The 19,627-nt window shown below is 42.1% G+C and overlaps 1 protein-coding gene across 3 annotated transcripts; it reads left to right on the top strand.

The window, feature by feature from the left end:
• Positions 1–6,162: 6,162 nt before the first annotated feature.
• Positions 6,163–19,245, top strand: Arrdc3 (arrestin domain containing 3). 3 transcript variants are annotated; one of them, XM_052743672.1, is made up of 8 exons: positions 6,163–6,711; positions 10,331–10,412; positions 12,156–12,303; positions 13,177–13,279; positions 13,576–13,832; positions 14,095–14,257; positions 14,517–14,671; positions 16,669–19,245. In XM_052743672.1, exons 1-8 carry the CDS (start codon positions 6,432–6,434, stop codon positions 16,723–16,725), a joined length of 1,245 nt encoding a protein of 414 aa, XP_052599632.1. In that variant the 5' UTR covers positions 6,163–6,431; the 3' UTR covers positions 16,726–19,245. The 3 variants fall into 3 exon arrangements, with proteins under 3 accessions (XP_052599632.1, XP_052599633.1, XP_052599634.1); XM_052743673.1 differs by lacking the exon at positions 6,163–6,711 and adding an exon at positions 10,151–10,236; XM_052743674.1 differs by lacking the exons at positions 6,163–6,711; positions 12,156–12,303 and having other exon boundaries at positions 10,243–10,412.
• The last annotated feature ends 382 nt before the right edge of the window (positions 19,246–19,627 follow it).

Here is a 19,627-nt window from a genome sequence, read left to right as displayed (position 1 = left end):
TTTAAGATGTGTTACATTTGTCTATGCTGTGGAACATTTGTTTAATGATGCAAAGATGTGTTGTATTCTTTTATGTTGCATTTGTTTAACTCTGGGAAGCTATATTACTGAGCCTGTCTAAGACACCTGATGGTCTAATAAAGAGCCGAACAGCCAGTAATGAGGAAGGAGAAAGGATAGGCAGGGTTAGCAGGCAGGCAGAGAGGATAAATAGAAGGAGAATTCTGGAAGGAAAAGAAGGAAGAGCAAGAAAAGGAGGAGAGGAGGACTCTAGGGGCCAGCCACCCAACCACCCAGCCACCCAACCACCCAGCCACCCAACCACCCAGCCACCCAGCCACCCAGCCACCCAACCACCCAGCCACCCAGCCACCCAACCACCCAGCCACCCAACCACCCAACCACCCAGCTACACAGCAAACCACGGAGTAAGAGGTTTAAAAAAGGTATACAGAAATAGAGAAAGATAAAGGCCCAGAGGCAAAAGGTAGATGAGATAATTTAAGTTAAGAAAAGCTGGCAAGAAACAAGGTAAGCTAAGGCCAGGCATTTATAATTAAGAATAAACCTCCTTGTCTGATTTATTTGGGAACTTGGTGATGGGCCCCTCAGAAAAGCAAAAACAACCAACAACCATCACTAATCCTTAAGTTTTTTAAATGTGATTGGATACTGCACCACAGCAAGGATATCATGGTGCAGCATCCACTTTCTGTTGTTGTTGTTTTTTCTTCGAGACAGGGTTTCTCTGTGTAGCTTTGCGCCTTTCCTGGATCTCACTCTGTAGACCAGGCTGGCCTCGAACTCACAGAGATCCGCCCGCCTCTGCCTCCCGAGTGCTGGGATTAAAGGCGTGCGCCACCACCGCCCGGCTAGCATCCACTTTTTAAATAACAGTGGTTTGAACTTATTTTTAATTCATCAGTCTCATGTAGTTCTTTGTGGTTAGCTAGAAAATCTTCCCATAAAATTCTACAATCTTACTAGGAAAGTTTGTTTAAAGATAGCACGCTTTAAACATTTATAGAGCTGAAGGAGGGCGGGGAGTGCAGTGCAGTGATGTCTTCTGGACAGGACACCGCTACGCACTCAGGAACTCACAGAAGCTGTTTGTTACCTGCACGAGACCAAGCCAGCCAGAATTCCGACGTAGATGGGAACGGGGCTTTATAGCCCATCCTTTCCTGGGGAGCGAAGGGCAGCCGACAGCTGTGGAAGAGGGAAGAATCATTTTTTGTGTCCCACAGAGAAGTGGACAGCTGACACGTGTGTTTCAAAGTCCACAATGATAAAGCATGAAAAGTCTGTCCCACTCTCTGAAGTAAAGCACATACTTGGCTGTGGAGGTCAGGTTAACCCCACACAGGAATTTCTGCTGCATCTTCTCTCCAGTGGGATATGCTGGCTTACACAGTGGATACCGGAATTAAAAGGTTTATATTACAAAAATAATAAATATAAACCCAGGTGCCAATTATGCATGAGAATTCACTAGGCCATAGATGAAATGTGCTATTTCCAACTTGAGCTACCATTTGTTTCCTGACCCTGAAATAAAAGGTCACTTGAAAACTTAGAATTTTGCAAGTAGCCCATCCTCAATCAACTTTTAAACTTAAATTGCCTCACCTTCCAGCTTTCTCCAGGCAGATATTTCCTTGTTTGTTTTTAATCAGAGATAGTCAAGTAAAATTCTCCCCAAACAGGAACAAGAGCAGCGTGAAAACCAAGCTGATTGCAGGTTCATTGGTAATCTCCTTTTACAAAAGTTCAATTACAGTAAATAAAGGTGGGTAACGATGACAGAAACACCAGCCTGAGGCTGGAAACCCTCCCTAAGCACAGGGGAAGGTCCAACCTTGCCTGGCTTGTTAAGTCATTTATTTTATTTTATTATTTTGTTTGTTTGTTTTTGTTTTTGTTTTTCGTTATTATTTTGTTTGTTTTTGTTTTTGTTTTTCGAGACCGGGTTTCTCTGTATAGTTTTGGTGTCTGTCCTGGATCTCACTCTGTAAACCAGGCTGGCCTTGAACTCACAGAGATCCACCTGGCTCTGCCTCCGGGGTGCTGGGATTAAAAGCCTGCACCACTGCCGCCCAGCTAAATCATTTATACTAAGCCCCATTATCAACAGAGACAATGTAGGTGATTGGAAGGGTAGGTAATACTTCCTTTATTTTCAGTCTGTAAAATGTGAATTTGTGAAACAAAGCTAGGAAATAATGCCTCCTGGTGAGTTTTGCCTTTCAATTACAGTATCTCTAAGAATACATGATTTCTTTCATCCCGAATATAAGATTGTGCCAGGTGAAAAGTCCCAAGGTAGGCAGGGCCTGAGACTGGAAATCCCGCCCCTCCTGAGGTTCAGCTGGAGATCAGGACTCTGAGGACAGTCTGAGCTACAGTGTGGGAGTCCTTCTCAAAAACAGCAAACTAGCAAAAGAAAGGGGGGGGGGTGAAAGAGGGAAGGCAGTTCACAAAAGGAATGAAGGGTTTCCAAACCAGATGCCGCTGGAGTCCCCAGAATAAACTTTACAGACTCTGTGACAGCAGCCTCTCCTGGGCTACCTTCCCTCAGCTGCCTCCCCTCAGCTTAGGAGGCAGAACTCTTCAGCGCACACATGGAACTTTCCTGGGGTGTGAGGAGTGGGCTCTCCATGCAGAGCAGAATGGTGGGCACATTTGTTTTAGTGAAGAAATCAAATGAACAAATTGAATGTCGTTCTGATAACACAAACCACATTAGCTTTTCAATGAGAAAATCAGAACAAATACAGACCTGAATAATCACAAAATTCACAACAACTTCAAATTTATATTTCATGTGGATAATGTACTAATTAACTTAAATATATGAAATAAATCTTCTCGTTTTGCTAATATTGTTGGAAATCTTCCTTCTGGTTCAGTCTGAGATACACACTTAAAATCCAGAATCAACACTAAAGACGACAAACCTTAGTTTTGTCAACCCCTGCCAAGGGCTAAGATTAAACATGGGTTTGGATTTTTCTTTAAGAAACAAATCTTCCTAGTAGCATGGTTGTTCTCACACCAAAACACCACAAGTTTCCGCTAAGATTGCTTATTTTATGTGTTTATGTGAGCACACTGAAATAAAATCTAAAACGATCTTCAGACACAGCAGTATTTTTGCCATAGCCAGATTTGGACAGTTCTTAAGAATTGAATTCAAATTTTTATACACCAAGGCAGAATTTCAATTCAGAAATCTGTGGAATAACTATAACAAAAAGAGATTGTTGCTTGAGTCCTGACGAAACTACTCAAGGGTGACTGGGGCCTGCTCAATCCGGTGCACTTCATGCAACTCTTCCAACTGAGTCAACTGGAAGGCTCAGAAGAGGGGAAGGAGCCAGGACAGGAGAGAGATGTGACACAGGAATCAGATTCAACTACACATTGGCAACCACAAGCCAAGCCCACAGAGGGGGAGGGGATGTGCTTGACAGGAGCAGAGATTTGGCAGAGTAGGAGGAGAAAGCATCTGAGATGTAGGCTGGTTGCAGTACTTGCCGCCGGGTGAAGACGAATAGCTGAAATCTAAACCAAAATACAGCACTGGCCCAGCGAAGCAGCAGAGAAGCCCAAGACAGCATGCCACAGTCCAGCACCTCCACGGCCTAGCCAGGTGAGGAGCACACCATAGTCCAGGTGAGGAGCACACCACAGTCCAGCACCTCCACCGGCCTAGCCAGGTGAGGAGCACACCATAGTCCAGGTGAGGAGCACACCACAGTCCAGCACCTCCACTGGCCTAGCCAGGAGACAGTCTGAGTCCGAAAATGGAAAGTTACTAAAGTCAGGAGAAATGCCGTTCAAAACTTGGTCTCAGCATAATGTTTCTTTTAGAAATGAAAATATAAACAAGTATTTCGAGAATTTTTTTTTGTTTCTCGTGTTTTTGTGGTTTGAATAAATAAGAAGGGAAAACGAAATGAATCAAGAATATTTGTTTAGACACTTGAGGAATAGTTTCTGACAAAAATCTAAGATGGAAAGGGGCAACAAGGCTAAAAGATGGAACACAGGTAAAAATGATGGTGGGTAAGGTTTTAGTCATTTGCCCATTACTAACGTGTCTGAGAAGTCACATTAGAAAAATAGCAACATAGGAAGCAGAAGATCTCAGGAGCATCAAATCAAAGAACGAACTCTACAGAGACGTGAGTGATTGCTCTGTTAGAAACTCTGAAAACTACAAACAATACCAGGGTCCTGTCCCATTAAATGCAATTCCCATGTACTTAAATATTGATTCTAAAACTTTCAGAAATGTGTTATATTCGAACTGGAGAGATTTTTAGCAAAACCTCGTCACCCACCAGTCTTCAGTTTGATAAAGAATTTATGTACTGAGGGCTGGAGAGCTGAATCAACAGTTAGGAGTGTTTGTTGCTCTTCCGGAGGACCTGCGCTCAATTCGCAGTGCCCACATTACCAGGTTGACAACTAGGGTGTTTCAGGGAAATCCAGGCCACCTCGGCTTTCTCAGGTAACCGCATATACATTGCACGCTTTCACAAAGATAAACGTACATACCCATAGATAAATAAAATATTTAAAAATAATTTATGTAGTCATTGTGTCCACTTTTAACGCCACTCCATGCTCTATCTTATTTGAATGCCTAACGCCTGTTACCCACCTCATACAGAGCAAAACTTGACATTCCAACTGTGACCACTAGGGGGAGAAAAGCACCAGCAGTACTTGTCCCCAACGGCTAACCCAAGGGTCGGGTACTTTACCTGGATTTTCCACCAGGTGTCAACCGAGAGAAGAAAGTTGATTTTTTTCTCCCCTACTTTCATACACAAATAAGTAAATTTATGCACGACAAGCTAAACTCTTCAGATAAATGGCTTGCCCAGTAATTATTCTTGACATGCTTACAGTCTATATTCTTTTAGTTCAAGATGCCTTGTCAACTAAAATCCAACTAATTCAGTGGTTTTTTTAATAAAGAAAACAGCAAGATGAATGCGTTTAGTTTGTTGTGATTCAACCTTTCCAGATTTACAATGCAAAAGATTCTAAAGTGTTTAACGATGAACAAACTACCCCCATTTTTTAGTTATGCAAAATAGAGATTTTATTTTGCATAGTCCTGTAATAAGAAGTTGTGATGGTTGTTAATAATCTTAGTTTATGCCATCACCCTCTGAATCCTGGTGATGTTTAGAAGCCACTGCCTGTTTTAATCAAAGCATTCACAAGAGAGAAATGTCTTTGACATGTAGCATGGCAATTAGCATGTTGAATTAAAAGTAAGGCTTCACAAAATTAAGCCTCACTTATGTAACAAGTCATACTTAAAAACCAAAAACCACTGTATACGCTTTCCTAGCTAAGTTTGAGTCTGTTGTAAACAAAGTCAGCTAAATCACTGTATTCAAGCTGCCTCTCATGAGGTGGTAATTTGGGGTGTGAACTCTATTCTTACTTCTGTGGATACAGGAGTTGTAATCGCGTCATTCCCTGCAAATGGAGCGGTAGGTGGTGTCTCGAAAAAGGACTTTTTCTCCCTTCGAGGAAGCGGTCAGGCCTACACACACACAGACAACTTGGTTGGGTCCGATGCTGTAGGAGTGTGGGAAGGCCCCTGAAGACCAGGGCTGCCCGGGCGCATTGTTGTACGGTTCCCCAGGCCTGGGCTTAGTCCACTGCCACCCAGCCCACAAAGTGCTGCTTGCTTTGGTTGTTTCTACCCAAGTCAACAACGCTTTCTTCTATGAACAATATTTGTCTGCTTTTTATTACGTTTTCTTTTGAAATTCATTAGCTGAGCCTCGGCCACCAGCCGCTTGCCCAACCGGTTTCTCCCCTTCCCCCCCCAAGGCTCGCACATCCTCGCCCGGGTGCGCGGCGGCCCTGGCGCACGCTCCCGGGGACCGGCGCCGCCGGGCCCCTCTCCCCGGCTCGCGGAGCGCGTGCAGGGCGGGGGGTGGCGGTCCGCCCGCCCGCCTGCCAATCGCAGCGGCCCGTGCACAGAAGCCGGCCGCGCCGGCTCCACGCCTACTGGACCGGGCGCGCGCGGCGAGCGGGGCGCGCGCGCCGCGCGGGAGGGAGCGCGCAGGGAGGCTGGCCGCCGGCCGCGGCGTGCGCCTGCGCACCGGGGTTGTTTTTCACAAAGCTGCTCTTAAACTGAGCTGGCAGCCTCCAGCCGCCCGTCTTTGTAAGGAGACCACTGAGAGGAGCAGGAGCGTGGAGCAGGAGCTTCCCTGCTGCCCTGACTTTTGAAGAAATCTCAATGAACTATTTGTAGACAATCACTGATCCGGCCTGCAAGATTTTTTTTTTCTTTGCAAGGCAAAGACCCCGATCAGTGTTAAGTGAAGATCACATCTTATATGCGATCTTGACTTTTTTTGGTCTTACATTATATTTTTATAGATTTTGTTATAATCATGGTGCTGGGAAAGGTGAAGAGTTTGACAATAAGCTTTGACTGTCTTAATGACAGCAATGTCCCCGTGTATTCCAGCGGGGACACTGTCTCAGGAAGGGTGAATTTAGAAGTTACTGGGGAAATCAGAGTAAAATCTCTTAAAATTCATGCAAGAGGACATGCGAAAGTGCGCTGGACTGAGTCTAGAAACGCCGGCTCCAATACTGCCTACACACAGAATTACACTGAAGAAGTAGAGTATCTCAACCATAAAGACATCCTAGTTGGGCACGAAAGAGGTAAGTCTTTGTATTAGTCTTCTTTGAATGAGAACTTTAATCTCATTTAATGCAGGTCTAGTCGGCAGTTTGGTGAAGGTGTAGCAAACTTAGAAGATGTAGTTTCTCCTTGACGTTCAAGCGTGTTAAGCCGTAATGCATGCAGGCGTCTGCAAACTGCGCTTACTACATCTGTAACCAGCTTCCTATCTGCCGTCGCACTTGGGACCCCTGTGCACCTTTATAAAGTGTTTAAATCTGACTCGGTCATTTTACTAATATTTTCACATTCATTTGCAAAAGCCGCAGTCCAGTATTGGATTTCTCCCTTTATTTTATAATCTTAGGTCCAAAAATGAGCTCCAGGAAAGAACCGTGGTGACATTTTAAGAAGGTTGCTAGATGTATCTGATTTTAATATTCGTATGCAAAAGACTTTAAAGACTTGATTATTGTTCTTTGATAAAGGGCTTCTATGGCTTATTTTGACATATGGCATCAACACCCCACGTGTTTTTCCCCTATTTCTCCCAATTCCTTTTAAAATGTACATCAAGCATCATTTATTCTTTAAAGGATAATATCTAATCATTATGCAAACTATTAAGCCAGTTTTAAAAGCCATTCGGGGTCAGTAATTTTCTTCTCGAGCATCATGTCTAACTTTGGAACGTGGATTCAATGAAACCTATGGCAGACAGATGGAATTGTAAAGTATATGGCACATCGGATTTGGTTTTTTGGTACAAGAGGAAGATAAAGGCATTGTCAAAGGGAGAAGGGGTCCTGAAATTTGCAATCTGTTGTTTAAGTGGTTACAATGTGGAAATATAGGCGACTCCAAGCTTGTTTTTCTAAGTTTCCACCCTTTGTTAGAAGCGGTTCAATCCTGTTTCGGACCAGTTCTGGGGGATGGTGAGGAGGGGCGCTTGTTCTGCTCTCCGCAGATTGGTTACACGCGTCAGGTGGTGGCGATGACTTAATTCCTAGTCCAAGAAGAATATAATGTTAAAACTGGTTATGTAATTTGTGTTTCTCTTTTCTAATGCAGTATTTTAGTGCAAATACTGGCGATTTTTCAGATAGAGGCATACCTTCAATTTTTTTTTTTTTAAATATCTAAAACGTACATCCTGGGGAGATGTTAATTGAAACTAAGCAAATGAGAAATGGAGGATGCTTTAAGTTACACAGGATTGCATCTTTTTAAAAAAAAATATGAAGGTGAAATCAATTCCTAGTATTTACGCAGCTACCCCAAGGTATTCTGCATCCTGAAATGGTTGCCTCCTTCACCTTCGCCGGCGTCCACACTGATAGGGCATAGAATACCTAATGACGGTGCTCTTTTTTTTTTTAAAAGACACATGTATTTTGCGATTGAACCTGCTTGGACGTTGCAGCCTTTAACAGAATGAGAGAGAAGAGACAAAGGCTTTCCCTCGAGGAGTTGAGACCTGTAGTGGGGGAAGTAGACCGAGTTGTGGGGGCGAACGCTGCGCCCGCTGCAGCACGGTTTCACGGCTAAGGAGACTACCTGCACCCTGCGAGGTGCCCGCAAGCCGGGCTCCGCGTGGACGGGCTCCGGCGGCTGGGAGAGTTTCAATGACTTCCAACCGGGAGCTCTCAAACTGGCCTGGCGGCTGAGCGCCCGCCCCGGGCGCCCGGCGATAGGCGGAGCCGGGTTTGTTAGCCTGTTGCTAAGGCGATGCCAGCCCTTGATTGGCTTGGGGCACGGACGGGTGGGGCGAGCCAGCCGGCTCGCGCCGGTTGGGGCGAGGCTTGGAACCGGCGCGAGCCGGCAAAGGTCCCCCCAGGCCGGGGTGGCCCGCAGGTGCCGTGGCCCCCGGCCGGGGCGGGGCGGGGCGGGGGTTGAGCCATCGCCCGGGGAAGTGCTGCCCGCGGGAGGTCCGGCCCGAGCGGGGGGTCGTCCCCGGCCGGGGGGGACCCGAGTGGCCCGAGCGGGCCGTGACAGCGGCGGGGGAGAGCGCGCGCGCCGCCATCGGCCCGGCCTCGCCCATTGTTCCCCGGGGCCCTCGCGTCCCCGCCGCCGTCCCCGCCGCCGCCCCACTTCCCCCCGCGCTGGAACAGCCTAGGTGTCAGGGTGGCCCGAGCCAGATCGAACCGGTCACCGGCTTGGGGCGTGGAAAGCGGAAGCGCGGCGCGCCGCGGCCCCGCCCCCCCGGGCCCAGCAGACTAGGCTGCGCGTGCGCGCGGGCGGGCGGGCGCGCGACGTATGCCGTATGTATAGCGGGGCGCGCGGCGGCGGCGGGCGCGGGCGCGCGCGGGCGGGCCGGCTGGGATCTGCTCAGCGCCGGTTTAGGCCGGTCCTCTCCTGCTCCAGTCTAGTTCTTGATTGACAGCCAGGCACTTGTTTACCGCGGCGCGCGGAGGCCGCCGCTCGCCGTCCACGAGACTGCTGAGCTGGCACAAAAGGGAGCCCGGGGAGGGAGGCCAAGTTGGGGCGCCTGGGCGGGGGGCGCGGGCAGGAGCCCCGGCTCCCCGGCCCGGCTGCGGGGGGCTGGCACCGTCGGGGGGGGCTCCCCGGGAGGCGCGGGGAGCGGTGTCAGGCATCGTCGGCGGCTCACCGGGATGTGGGGATGGAAGTGTCGCGGGGTTTGTGCGTTTTCAGTACTTAGGGGGAAGAAAAGTAGAATGATACCGAGCCAGCGCGCCCCCCCCCCCCCCGCGCCCCGCCGCTAATTAAAAAGGATTGCACACCAAGAAAAGCAAGTGAGACGTTGGTGTGCATTACCTAGACAGCCAAAAGGACTTTTTGCTCCAACCCTTTTTTTCCCCTACATTATTTGTTAATTTTTTTCATGACATAAATAATGAAGTCGAGCAAAAGAAATTGGATGTAAGATGAAAGCTCCTTAACCCCCCCCCCCCCCAACACCACCACCACCACCCACACCCCTCGCAAGTGGAAACTACCCAATTAGACTTCATTTCTTAAGGGTGTTGAACAAAATGTTTCTTTGTACAGGGCCATCTTTTAAATTCAGTCCTTTGTAATTAAACTTCCAAAGGCTGATTTTAGTTGCTGCTAAAACCAATTGAGTTTTGAGTGTCGTCTAAGGGAGTATTTTTAGCTTTCAGACTTTTAGTCACCTCGCCTCCCTTTTGACAGGGTCCCCTCTGCCTGGCCTTGAGTCCCAGCAGTCCTCTTACCTCTGCTTCCTGGGTACAACATGAATAGTCGCCTGAAGAGTGAACATTCACCAAAAGTGGCTGTTAAAAAACATTGCACAGTTTTTACTTTATGCACTTAAGTAAACAGTTGGTGATCAAGATAACAGTGTAGTTTGATACCTGAACCTTTTGTTGAATACACTGTACTTGATAGAATTTTTTTCACTATTTGGATCTTTTTTTTTTCCATTAAAATAAAACAGCCAAAAAGAAAAAAACAACAGCCTGCAAAGTGTAAGTGTTCATCATCCCCGTTTTGGGGATGAGGAAGACCAAGAACAAGGGTGTTTATTTCAGCCCCAGCAAATAATGAAGTTGGGGTTAGAACTCTGATCTGTAAGATGAAGACAGGTAGCTTTGATCATTTGAACATCCTTGAAAAGTGTCGCCTGAGAATGTAGACGATTAACGACAAGATTTTTTTTTCCCTTTTTGTTCATTTTAGATGATGATAATTCCGAAGAAGGCTTCAACACTATTCATTCAGGAAGGCATGAATATGCATTTAGCTTCGAGCTTCCACAGACGTAAGTATTATGAGAAATAGAATTTTTTGGACACTCTTAATTAAGCACAATCTTATAAAATTAGATACTCCATGTTTAAATACTTCAGTTTTTGTTTTGCTTTTTTGTTTTTGTTTGTTTTCTGAAAAAAACCCTTTTCATTACAGAAACTTGGTCAAGGAAAATAATCTATTAAATAAAGGGAGCTATTTTTAATCTAATGTGGCAAAATTACAGAAAGCACACTCAGTTGTTAGTATTCCACAGTAGTGTTCGAAGGATATAAAACATTCATGTTTAATCTAGCACTGGTGAATCAGAAGGTGCTAATCAAATATAGGAAGTCTTCGATCAGATAGCTGATTATCGTTTGCTTTATTAAAAGAGAGCACTGTTGAGTTTAATGGCTCACTGAATCAAAATTCAGTATTCTACCTTTCTGCTAATGTGAATGATCAACGTTAGAATGTAAAGATGAGACTCCTAACTCAAGGAGCGGTCCTGTTGTTTAGACACAAATTCGGGAGCAAGCTTTTGTACACAGAGCTGCCACTACTGGGGACATTACATAAGATCATAACCTGGACTGAAAAGGAACCGTCTGTCAGAGCTGCCTTAGTGGAAAGCTTGAAGTATAGTACATTCTTAGCATTTGAACAGATTGCTGGAAGAGAATATAAACATTTTTGCATAATGCCTTTTAGCAGATACTAAAATGTTTAAACTGGCACTGATTGATCTATAAAATAAATGTAGCTCATAACATTTTATCAGGCCTTAAATGTATATAATTCTGTATTTACTAATTCTACATTGAAATTCTACAGTCAGTTTGTAAAATACTGATACTTCTACCAGTTTAGTCTGGCTCTCTGCCTTCTAAGTAACAGCACTGGACGTTTCTCTAATGGGCCAAACTGCTTGTTAAAACCTTCTACAGACAACTAACCTATAATCTGGCCAAGTCCAGAAACAGTTCTGATTCTTCTGACATAGGCTAATGGGAGGATTTTTCTTTTCAAGCCTTGGCAAGTGGGGAATAGCCAAAGGAGAGTTAGAATATGGGTGGACAGGGTGTAAAAAGCACCTTCTCCATTTCTTTTTTATTTTCTGGAGCTGAGGACCAAACCCAGGGCCTTGCGCTTGCTAGGCAAGCACTCTACCACTGAGCTAAATCCCCAACCCCCCACCTTCTCCATTTCTATGAATTTATGAAATAGGAAATTGTGAGACTATTCTAGGTGTTTTCTGTGCTATACTTAATTAGTTGCTATAAAAAGAGGTTCTAATTCCTAGCTAACAAAAGTGGGACAGTATAGGGATTTTTTTTCTGAGTGCTTGATTAGGGTCTAGGATTTTTAGGTAGAAATAGTGAGGCCATTCTTAACTTTATTTTTAAATTAAATTTTTTACCTTTTCAAGAATGGTTCATTTAACTTTCTTGGTTTTGCCACCAACATTAAAAGTAGACTCTTTTTAGTTTAAAGGGATTGTATTCTTCTGGCATTAAACAAAATTTCTGTTACATTTAACTCCTATCATTTGAAAATAAAAGGTCTTTCCCCAGTGACTTATCCCTTTTGGAAAGCTTTAAGAAATTATACATGTGGTGCCTCACTGGTCCACAGACAGCACAACCTGGTGATGTCTTTAATACATGTGCCTCATAGACAGTACAACATGGTAACGTGTTTATTCTGATCTACTATTGAATTTTTTGAAAGGGGTGTAAGATTAATATATCCATTTTTATATTTTGCACAGACCACTTGCTACCTCATTCGAAGGCCGGCACGGTAGTGTGCGCTATTGGGTGAAAGCTGAATTGCATAGGCCTTGGCTTCTGCCAGTAAAATTAAAGAAGGAATTTACAGTCTTTGAGCATATAGATATCAACACTCCTTCACTACTGGTAAGAAATGACTGGATTCTTCATTTCATATGAATACATAAAGAATAGCCACCACCTAATTTATACCATTCTATAGCTTTAATAAAGCAATTTTATTGAATTCCATTAAAAACCTGTTTTAAAATACAGTAAAAGTGGAGCACACAAGCGAATGAGTGGTGTGCTGTTTTTCACACTGCGCTAGGTAAATTTAAAAGCCCAGTATGTGATATGAAGTATCTTCTATGCGGAACACAGCAATAACAAGGTCTGGCCCCTAAATGGCTTTAGCTGACAAACAGTATTTATCATTTAAAACACTGGCTTAAGTCTCTTACTTGGAACTGCCACAGTGCAAACTTTGAACCACGCTGTATTATTCCAATTAGGGATAGGTATCAAATGATGGGGATTCATCATTTCATGGGGAAAAAACTTAATTTCTTTTTAAATGCAATTTCTGATACTAATTCAAATTTGGCTTCAAAAACAATTTGGTTTAAACAAATGATAACATCTTTAAAGCAAATAAAAATGTGTTTTACATTTTACTAACATTTTTTACATTTTCAAAATAAGATGTTGCCATTTGGAATTACAACCGAGTTTAGGACAATTTATGTAGGATTTGGAAAGGGTTTTTTTTTAATTTATTTATTTGATTAGTTTTTATTATTGTACACAATGGGCTAAAAGTCTGCTTTGGAATAGGGTATTAAGCCCTTAACCCATTTTTTTTCCTTTATTGAATAGAGGTTTAAAGACAGAAGTTTGATATAATTTAAAAACCATCTGTTGAGGGGGAACAAAATAGATTCTCTTAGTTGATTTTTTAAAAACATTCTGGCATTTTTGAGTTCATACATTGATTTTTTTTTTCTCTGTTTCATACAGTCACCCCAAGCAGGCACAAAAGACAAGACACTCTGTTGCTGGTTCTGCACCTCAGGCCCAATATCCTTAAGTGCCAAAATCGAGAGGAAGGGCTACACCCCAGGTATGTATGTGCCCACAGACAGCAGTCGTCTTTACTGAGCGTTTCGTATAAACTTACAGCATTGTTACCGAGTATAAACACTCAGCATTCCTTAGGAACGCTGTGTAAGTTGTACATATTCTTTTCACAGACTGTAGTCCTTTTTTGTGTATAGTCACTGAGTGAGCAGGTGGTCATTTTCATGACAGTAAGTCACCTTGCTTGCTTCTAGGATAGCTTTTACTCCATGGAGTTGGTTGATAATGGGTGCTTGCGTATCTGTTCTCTAATAGTCCATAATTGTCTTCCCTCTCCAGGTGAATCCATACAGATATTTGCTGAGATTGAGAACTGCTCTTCCCGAATGGTAGTGCCAAAGGCAGCCATTTACCAAACACAGGCTTTCTATGCCAAAGGGAAAATGAAGGAAGTAAAGCAGCTTGTGGCAAACTTACGTGGGGAGTCTCTGTCATCCGGGAAGACAGAGACATGGAATGGCAAGCTGCTGAAAATCCCGCCAGTTTCCCCCTCCATCCTTGACTGTAGTATAATCCGGGTGGAGTACTCGCTAATGGTAGGTATTACTCTGAGAAGTTCTTGCGACTTTCGTCTTGAACCCGTGGGGTTCTAATTTTGTCCAAGTTTGGTGGAGTGTAGAAGTGTGTGTGAAACGCTACATTGTGATTATTTTACCTCACATAAACCTAGGGCATTGCACATAACAGAGAAATGTTCTAGTTTTAGTTAAAAGGGATCCCAGCTAATATCAAAATTAAGTTGTGTTTTTAAAGAAAAATCTACTTAAAATGCTGATCTAGCACCTGCTTGCTCTGTAGGTATATGTGGATATTCCTGGAGCTATGGATTTATTTCTTAATTTGCCACTCGTCATCGGTACCATTCCTCTCCATCCGTTTGGTAGCAGAACCTCAAGTGTAAGCAGTCAGTGTAGCATGAACATGAACTGGCTTGGTTTATCCCTTCCTGAAAGACCTGAAGGTAATTTGATAATACATGTCTAAACTTACTCTATTATTATTAAGACTTTTGTTTTTCATATTTTACAACCCTAGTTAAATTTTTATCTCTCTGTAGTTAGCATATGTGACCTTAATATTAAGTTTTGTTGTATGTCTACCTTGTTTTAATCACCAAATAATTACTCTTTTACATGACATTTTTTTAATATCTACTATTCTGTGTATTTTGACATGCATAAGAACATGTTGTTCGAATTGCGTGTATCTTTTTCCTCCAGCACCACCCAGCTATGCAGAAGTAGTAACCGAGGAACAAAGACGAAATAACCTCGCACCAGTGAGTGCTTGTGACGATTTTGAGAGAGCTCTTCAAGGGCCACTGTTTGCGTATATCCAGGAGTTCCGGTTCTTGCCTCCACCTCTTTATTCAGAGGTAAGCACCAAGTCAAGTATGAAATGTGCTGGGTCTCCTAGGAAACAGCAGTTGCAGTCTTTTAAAAAGATACAGAATTAAAAGTTCCTTCTTGGTTATCCTGCTGATAAAAAATTTAGAATAACATTTTAAAAGTTATGATTGGCAGATCTTCTGACTTTGACACAGAAGTAAGATTTCGTTCAGGAACTAAGATGATGGTCAAACGTCAGTTGAATCGTTGGCATTTTTGAATGGAGTGACTTTATTTTAAAGTGTCAGTAGAAAACCTGTGTTTGATGAGCATAATTAAATGGCTAGAATTTATATTATTCATAATTAATTCTTGCATACTTTAACATTCTTAGTCATAGGAGAAAATAGCATATTTCCAAATAGCTTCTCAGACAGCATCCCTACACTGCCAGATTATTCTGCACTTCATATTGATGACACTCCGCACATGTGAGTAAGATGAACGCTTGCATTGGATAAGCTCACAAACTAGTGAGAAAAATGAACTTAGACGCGAACTCCAGTGTCAGTAGTGTTAGAAAACACTTAACGGACCATTCGCTCACTCTTAGGAATCTGAAGGGCTTCTCTGAGAAAGTGATTATTAAGCTGAATTTTAAAAACTGAGTAGCCCCTGCACAGGTGGGACAGTCGAGGCAGGAAGAGCAGCCCAGCTGTAGGACAAGAAAGGGCTGGCTCAGCAGTTTCAGGACTTTTTAGCATGACCCGAGCCAACATATACATTCTTATAGGACCTTCACATTGGCCTTGATACTGAAAGAACTCTAAATCAAGAGACTTTGCGTTATGTAGTTTATTCCAATATTTTACAGTGAGAGTCTATATACTTTTTCATACTCATTAGAAATTAAGGAATTTGTTTGTACTTTGAAACCAATTGTGGTGATGCCATAACTGGAAAATACCTTCTCTAGATGTGATCGTGTAGAATCTTCATTGATTATCGGGTATTCAGAATCTGTTCTGTCAAATTTTTGATTAGATATTTTTCTTATCTTATTATGGTTCATAAAAATATGTGTTAGATACCAAAAACGTTCCACCATTTCTCACAAATTTTATTATTGTATATTTATTCTGACATTTCTTGCTTTGCTTCTGGCTTACTTTGAGTGTTCAAAGCTTTTAAGGGGAACATTTGAAAAGAATGAATATCTATTATTCACTTTTATCTAATTTGTCTTAAATTCTATACATTTCAAGGTAAATATAAGATAACTTAAAAATTGTACAACCCTAAAATAGCACTGGAATATGACTTAACTAAATGGTAATTGGATTTTTTCTTCAAAAATGTGCACTTGGCGTAAAATTTTTGAGGCATTGTGAGTTGTCTGACATTTAAAGTGAATAGGCCTTGTCCAAGAGATCTTTGAATCACCTTCACAGGACACTCGGGAACTTTGTTCACAGAGCCTAGGGAAGAGATGCAGTGAGGTTTTAGGACAAGAACAAAAAATACTTCACAAAGGAGTTGAGTGGTTTGATGGTGTACCCCAATGTATAACTGAGTTTAAGTGTCTCAATGTTGAATGAAAACACTCTTCCTTAAAAGATTTTCTTAGCAACTTTCGTGAAACTGAACTACTCATGCTTAGCTGTAAATCCTATCAGTAATCCAGCACCCTTTCATTCCCACCTAGCACTTGAGATGGAGAGAACAATAGGGTGTCATTTGCTCAGAAGTTACATACATGCTCTGATCGTATTGGTTACCTTTGCTGACTAGTTAGATACATGCTCTGATCATGTTGGTTACCTTTGCTGACTAGTTAGATACATGCTCTGATCGTATTGGTTACCTTTGCTGACTAGTTACATACATGCTCTGATCATGTTGGTTACCTTTGCTGACTAGTTAGATACATGCTCTGGTTATATTGGTTACCTTTGCTGACTAGTTCTCAAAAGCAGTCATATGTTGCATTCTTCCTACACCTTACCAAGTTAACTTTGTAAATTTTATATCTTGTCTCTACTAGATCGATCCAAATCCTGATCAGTCATCTGAGGACAGGCCATCCTGCCCCTCTCGTTGAAAGAACACTTGGTTGAATCAAGTTGATCTGGGTTCCGAACTGTATCTCTTCCGGCTGAGGACAGAGAAGTGTCTTGGAGACACGTTTTTCAGAGGAAGTGGAATTGCTTTTGCCCAGAAGATGGCAAATACGTGAAACCACCAGTGATCATGCTTTAGAATCTACAGCAGCATTCTGGGGCTGCTCCAACATGCTTGAAGATCTAAGCTTTCTCCTGTAAAACTGCACATGCTAAGAGCAGTCTTCTTAGCCTGTGGTCATACGTGTCAAGACACCGTTGCAAAGAAGGACGTGGTCCTTCTGATTTGAAATTTGCACATGCTCAATGCTTACATTGTGCAGTTCAATGTCACTACAGCTTTTTTTTTTCCATTTATGCCAGACTCTTGATACTCAGAAAACTTGTTTGTGGTCAGCACAACAAGGAACAAAAGAAAGCTTTGAAAAATTCTTACAAAAAACAAACAAACAAACAAAAAAAAACGCACTGACAGTTTGTGGGTTTTGTTGTTGTTGTTGTTTCTGTTTTGTTTGTTTAAGTTAATGTAGCCTGGACTCTACCTGCGTATGCACATGCTCAGAATTGTCCTGCTAGGCTGACCGTGGATCACCTCTTCAGCTTGGATCCTGTCGTGGATTTATTTACAAACATCAAATGCCTTCAAGCCAATCCTTTTGCTGTACGTTTTGCAGCCTACTGTAGTAGATGCGCATCACATATGTGGGGGAAACAAGGAGAGGAAGCGAATGAGAGACGAGGATCGTACCTGGGCTCCTTGAGACTGTTGCCCGTCTACTATTGACAGCAAAGCAGCATTTTGTTACTGACTGCCTAAAATCACTTAATCTCAGGTGAATGCGTCACTTGCCAAACTGTCGGAATGCCATTTGTGTTTTTGTTGCACTGTTACGTTGTTGTTGTTGTTTGATTGGCTTTTTGGAGAGGGAAATTCAGAAATGGGACATACACAAAACTGATAACCCACCCACATCCCCTTTTTATCATTGCATATAAGAAGAAACTAGAGCAAGAGTGAAGAAAGACAGTAGGGCAGGCACCAGCAAAGAGTTCGGGGCTGTTGCTCTTAAAAACTATTTTTATTATTTAAAAGTAAATGGAAGTTGTCCAGTCACTAGGGAAGGGAGGGGGAAATGCATTTATTTTTATACAGAGTTACTTAATTACCTCCAAAACACATATGTTTCATTTTTGCTGATGCAGAGTACTTTAATAAGCCAGAATGTGTATGTCAATTATGATTGGAGAAGCTTGATTTATACATTTGCTCAAGTTTAAGAGAATAAAATTCCAAATTTGTTCCCGAAGTGTGTAACTTAGTAATTACAAATACTAGAATGTTTGCTGGGATAAATAGCTGTCATTTGACCTTGTGTGTGTGATTTTTTTCTATCTGAAGAGGTCTCTCACTTTGAATATGTATAGATAGAACAACACCTCAGTACCAGCATTCGTGAAAATGTTTAAAACCGCACCCTCCCAAGTATAAAGTGTAGTGATTTTTTTTTTTAGGAGTTTCTGTTTTTAGTGACACCAGCATCTCTGATATTGCAACATATGTGTGAAATGGACGTTACATCCATCTACCTTGCCATCCTACCCACAGTTAATAAAGTGACTGAAAATAATGGTAACTCTGGCTTGGTGCTTGACCTGCTTAAATACTGTCTTAAAGCTTCATACAAAATAGGCTTTTCCATAAGTGGCCTTTAAGAAAACATGGAAGACAATTCATGTTTGAAATAATGCTGACAGGGTGAAGAAAACCCACTGTAAAAAGGAATCGCGTTTTAAGTGATTCGGTTAAAGGGTTTGTGCTCCCGTAGCAAACTAATACTAGATAATAAGGAAATGGGGGTGAATTATTTTTTTATTGTTAAACCATTTTGTGAATGTCCCCCTCAGAAGAAGCTCATGGGATATTTGGCATAAAGGGCATTTGGTGGTTTTGTTTTCGTTGGGAGGGATTGTCTGATGACACCTCTTACTCTTCCTGTTATGTCTAACTAGGGAACAATTGTTGATGTGTGTGGCATCAGGACACTCACCACCGTGTTTTATAAAAGACTGCATAAGCAAGAATGACCAATATGACAAAAATTGGCCCTGGGTGACAAAATTCTTGTAAGACTTGGTAAAATAGTTTTATTTTTACCATTAATTATTTCTTTACTCATTTAGAGGCATTACATTTTTCTAAATATTGGTCAGTTCCTGACATACATGTGAGGTCACAGTTGCACTCTAGTATTCGAGATAGCTTCCTAATTTTTCGTTTAGGAAAAGTAAAATCCAAAATGTTCGCGAAACAAAGTGCAATATTAAATGTTTGCTTTATAGATTATACTCTATGGCTGTTTGTTAATCTCTCTTTTTTATTTGGTGCTGAATATGTCCTTGTAGGCTCTGTTTTAAGAAAACTATGTGGAAAATGATTTAATTTTTCCTGTTGCTCTTCCTTGTGGAAAAATAAAAGTGTTTTTTTTTTCTTTTTTGTATAATTGTTTGGCAGTTTATTGGAAATTGGTCGTATTAATGATGCACCAGTTAAACACTTTTAACATTACAGTTGAACTCTTAGATCGTTCTGAATGGTTTGTTTCTAAATGTATACTAATGGAAATTACTGAGGACTTAAAAAATGTGAATTTCAATCTTAAATACTGAACCAAATGTCAGGTAATTTTGTATTTAGATGCCACTGTCCCCCAGCTATGACATGCCCTAGTCTTAACATTAAAAGAAGACATTAGAAGTTAGGTTGAAAAACAAAACAGTTTTCCACATTTGAAAAACAGCAGGAAATAGTCTTAAAAATAGGTATGACCATTATAGTGATTGGCAACCTTCAAAATCCTTTTGAAGTTAAGCTTAATTTTTATT

The sequence above is a fragment of the Peromyscus californicus genome, unplaced genomic scaffold (assembly GCF_007827085.1).
Source record: "Peromyscus californicus insignis strain IS unplaced genomic scaffold, ASM782708v3 Scaffold_18__1_contigs__length_77618521, whole genome shotgun sequence".
Lineage (NCBI taxonomy): Eukaryota > Metazoa > Chordata > Mammalia > Rodentia > Cricetidae > Peromyscus > Peromyscus californicus.
Note: the sequence above shows the minus strand (reverse complement) of the source record. Positions and strands in the feature narration are given on the sequence as shown.